Source organism: Tupaia chinensis, unplaced genomic scaffold (genome assembly GCF_000334495.1).
Source record: "Tupaia chinensis unplaced genomic scaffold, TupChi_1.0 Scaffold000067_1, whole genome shotgun sequence".
Taxonomy (NCBI): domain Eukaryota; kingdom Metazoa; phylum Chordata; class Mammalia; order Scandentia; family Tupaiidae; genus Tupaia; species Tupaia belangeri.
Window position 1 is genome coordinate 4,300,907 of NW_006159526.1, and position 3,960 is coordinate 4,304,866.

Consider the following 3,960-nt stretch of genomic DNA (forward strand, 5'->3'; position numbering starts at 1 on the left):
GCTTGGCCTGCACGTTTGGGGCGGCTGGTCTGGGAACGGCTGCCTCCTGGGAAAGGTGCTGACGTGGGCCTCGGCGATTTCGCGGGGAAGCGTGGGCCCCAGCTAGGCCGGGGGCGCGGCCACACCCCTGTGGGGGAGGGGAGAGAGGCCTCCCCAAACGGAGTGGACAGCCCCCCTGTCAGTCTCCCGACCCGGGAGTGTAAGATGAGAAGGGAGAAGGTGGGCCTCACCCCGGGGAGGGCAAGGAGGAACTTCCTGCCTGTGCGCTCCACCGCTCCAAGCGCGCGGGCTGGGAGGCGGGAGGCGAGTCAAGGTCAGCCCGGAGCTCGGTGGCAGCCTGCCTGGGGGCGGGAGACCCTCCCGGGGGGCTGGGCCGGGGCCTCCAAGCGCCTCGGCCATATTGAACAGCCTCGGCTGAGCAGCCTTTGTCTGCGAAGTCCTCCCCGGGTGCCTGGGGCAGGAGGGACCACGGCGGCTCGTGCGCCCCAACTCGAACTGGGACACCACGTTTCCAGCTTAGAGTGGGACTGACCTCACCCCGGCTCACGTAAGCATCTTGGGGATTGAGTCCCACGAGTCCTTGGAGGTGAGCCGGACTTGGTCAAGACGATCTGCTGCAGGGGAGCCGCTGGGAGGTGCAACTCGCCCGGCTGCGCGGCTGAGACCTTTCCCCGCCTCCCCAAGACTAGGAACTACAAGTAGTTTACTTGGGCTCGTTGCCCCCCACCCGATTTCACCCTGGAGATCTTAAAGACTCTCGAGAAAAGCCATGTGGGGGGCTGGTTCCCCTGGGGCTTCCTGCCGTCCCCCGACTGCCTGATCCTCTGGAGCGTCCCCGACGTCTGCAAAGATGTGGATCTGGACGTCCTGGTGGAAGCCTTAAAGCCCGTGGGGACCTTCAAGAAGATTGGCAAGGTGTTCCGGAAGGAGGAGGACTCCACGGTGGGGATGCTGCAGATCGGGGAGGACGTCGACTATTTGCTCATCCCGCGAGAGGTCAGGCTGGCCGGGGGCGTCTGGAGGGTTATCTCCAAGCCCGCCACCAAGGAAGCTGAATTTCGGGAGCGGCTGACCCAGTTTCTGGAAGAAGAGGGCCGCACCCTAGAAGACGTGGCCCGTATTATCGAGAAGAGCACCCCGCACCCGCCCCAGCCCCCCAAAAAGCCCAAGGAGCCCCGAGGAAGGAGGAGAGTCCCGCAGATGCAGACTCCGCCTCCCCGGCTGGTCGTCGGCACCTACGACAGCAGCAACGCCAGCGACAGCGAGTTCAGCGATTTCGAGACCTCCCGAGACCCGGCCACCGCCAGCAAAGGCGCGGGGCGCGGCAGGAAGGTGCGCAAAATGCCCGTCAGTTACTTGGGCAGCAAATTTCTCGGGAGCGACCTGGAGAGCGAGGATGATGAGGAACTGGTGGACGCCTTCCTCCGGAGAGGCGAGAAGAGGCCCAGCACACAGCCCACCCGCCGCCGCGTCAACCTTCCAGTGCCCATGTTTGAGGACAGCCTGGGGCCCCAGCCGTCCAAGGCAGACAGGTGGCGCGAGTTTGTCAGCCAGGTGTCCTGGGGCAAGCTGAAGCGCAGGGTGACGGGGTGGGCACCCGGGTCCAGCTCCGCAGTGAGCGAAGCCCAACAGGCCCCCAGCGTAGTGGAGAGAGATGGGGCACCCGAGCCAGGAAGCTACAGCCGGGGAGACAGCGTGGGGAACTCAGGGGATGGGCTGGCACGGGACACCTCCAGGCGGTGGAGGCCCAGAATCAACTGGGCCTCCTTCAGGCGTCCCAGGAAGGAGGAAGCAGCCTCCACTGCTCAAGAAGCAGAGGCCACAGCTGAGCAGAGGGCAGGGGACGCTGCTGACCAGGGGGAGGAGGCTGCAGCTGACCAGGGGGAAGAGGCCCTAGCTGAGCAGGGGGCAGGGGTCCCAGTTGACCAAGAGGCTGCGAGTGATCAGAGGGTGGAAGCCATGGCTGAGCAGAGGGCGGGGTCCCCAGCTGATCAGGAGGCAGAAGCCCCAGCTAGCCAGGAAGCTGACGCCTCAGCTGCCCTGGGGGCTCCAGGGACTGCCCCAGGACCTAGAACCCGGAAACAGGTCAAGACAGTGAGGTTCCAGACCCCCGGGCGCTTCTCATGGTTTCGCAAGCGCCGGAGAGCCTTCTGGCACGCTCCGCGGCTGCCAGCGCTGCCCAGGAGAGTCCCCAGGGCAGGGGAGGCCAGGAACCTCAGGGTGCTAAGAGCCGAGGCCAGAGCAGAAGCAGAGCAGGGAGAGCAGGAGGACCAGCTGTGAGGAGGGTGGGTTGGGGCCGTGCCCTAGACCCCCACCACCTGCCTGGCTCCAGCCTCGGCGCCACTCCCTCGCCTAAGCTTAGACCACTCCCTCGCCTAAGCTTAGGCCACTCCCTCTCCTAAACTTCCGCCGAGGGGCTTTCTGCCTCCACCCGTGAACCTGGAGGCAGAGAGGTGGGCGGACAGCGCTCCTACCGACCCTTTTCTTTTTTTGTTAAAGTTTTGTCTCGCGCATATATATTTGACATCATGGGATTGTATCACCCGTGGTTTTAACTTCCTCAAATACAATTCTAGGTGCTTGGCTTGAGAAAGGGAGAGAGGGTGAGGAGAGAAATTCCTTTTTTTTCCTTTTCTTTTTTAAAGAGGTTTTTGCGTTAGAGCAGGTGCACTCCCCAGAGAGAGAGACAGTGAGAGGAGAAGTGAGAAATGACCCCCAGAGGGGATGGATTTGGGGCTATGGAATTCTTGGGACAGATCATTTAAAAATGGTCTTTTAAGGTCACACCGATAATTAGTTGCCAAGCTCGAAGGCGAATTTCTTCTCCTGTGCTCTCGCCGTGAAGAATTTGCAATATAATGTCCTTTATGTTTTCTCTTGATCATGCTTCTTGGGGGAGGTGGGAATGACTAAGATAGATGTCTATGAAAGAATGAATATTGATGACACATTATGTAAGGCTCAATGAAAGTTGTGAATTCACCAGATGCTCGGAAGTCAGCAGCTTCTCTATTATGCATTTCCTTGGTCTCAGCTTGGATGTTTTCCAAGAAGCGGTTGCAGAAGCAAAGGGGGGACCCCGTGTGTGTGTGTGTGTGTGTGTGTGTGTGTGTTGTCACTTTGCCCACCATCCTCACACCCCCGTGTTCTGCTAGTTTGAGGGGTACAGGGCCCACACTTGCACACTTTACCCTGATCTTGGTTATGAGGTATAGAAAAATTATCTAGGAACTGCACTGAAAATGCAGATTCCGGGGGCCAGCAGCTGGCGCGCTTGTTAATGCACTAGACTCCCACATGGCTGACCAGGGTTTGAGTCCCAGACCTGGTGGCTTGCTTTCTTACTTTCCTCTCTCTCTCTCTGTCTTTTTCCCTGGTGAGCACACAGGCCCTGTAGCAAATTTTAAAAAATAATAATAATGAATAAAATTAAGTAATTTCTTTAGAAATGCAGACTCTGAGGCCATTGGCACCAGAGGTGCAGACCTGCTAGAGCTGGTTGGGTGGCCCTGGGGTCTGTTTCTATTGAACACCACAGAGATCCGGAGCAACTCGGTCATTGAACACATTGAAAAGTCATCACTGGGCCAGCAAGTGGTTAAGGGCGCTGGACTCCCACATGGCAGACCATGGTTCAAGTCCCGGACCTGGCAGCTTGCTTTCTCACTTTCTCTCCCTTTCTCTCTCTCTCTCTCTGGTCAAATTAAAATAAATAAACAAAGTTAAAATAATACTTTAAAAAAAAAAAGAAAAGAAAAGAAGTCATTACCATAGGAACAGGCCAAGTAGGGGTTTCCAGTGGTGTCATGACTGCTGTGGGTTTTTTGCCTTTTTTAGTTGCCAGAGGCCATGTGTGCCCACCGGAGAGGAAGAGGGAGAGGGCGTCCTGCAATCCCGCAATCCCGGCTCCATTTCCCCGCGCTGCCAGGGCTTCAGACACACGTAACCTGCCAGGACTTA

General features: G+C 58.3%; 1 protein-coding gene across 1 annotated transcript; it reads left to right on the forward strand.

Annotated features, from left to right (window-relative positions):
* Positions 1-250: 250 nt before the first annotated feature.
* Positions 251-2,660, forward strand: CCDC8 (coiled-coil domain containing 8 subunit of 3M complex). Its single transcript, XM_006142100.3, has one exon. It carries the CDS (start codon positions 949-951, stop codon positions 2,278-2,280), a length of 1,332 nt encoding a protein of 443 aa, XP_006142162.1. The 5' UTR covers positions 251-948; the 3' UTR covers positions 2,281-2,660.
* The last annotated feature ends 1,300 nt before the right edge of the window (positions 2,661-3,960 follow it).

Bases quoted from the DNA above. Each gene is read 5' to 3' on its own strand.
- CCDC8 (XM_006142100.3), top strand. From the start codon at position 949: ATGCTGCAGATCGGGGAGGACGTCGACTATTTGCTCATCCCGCGAGAG.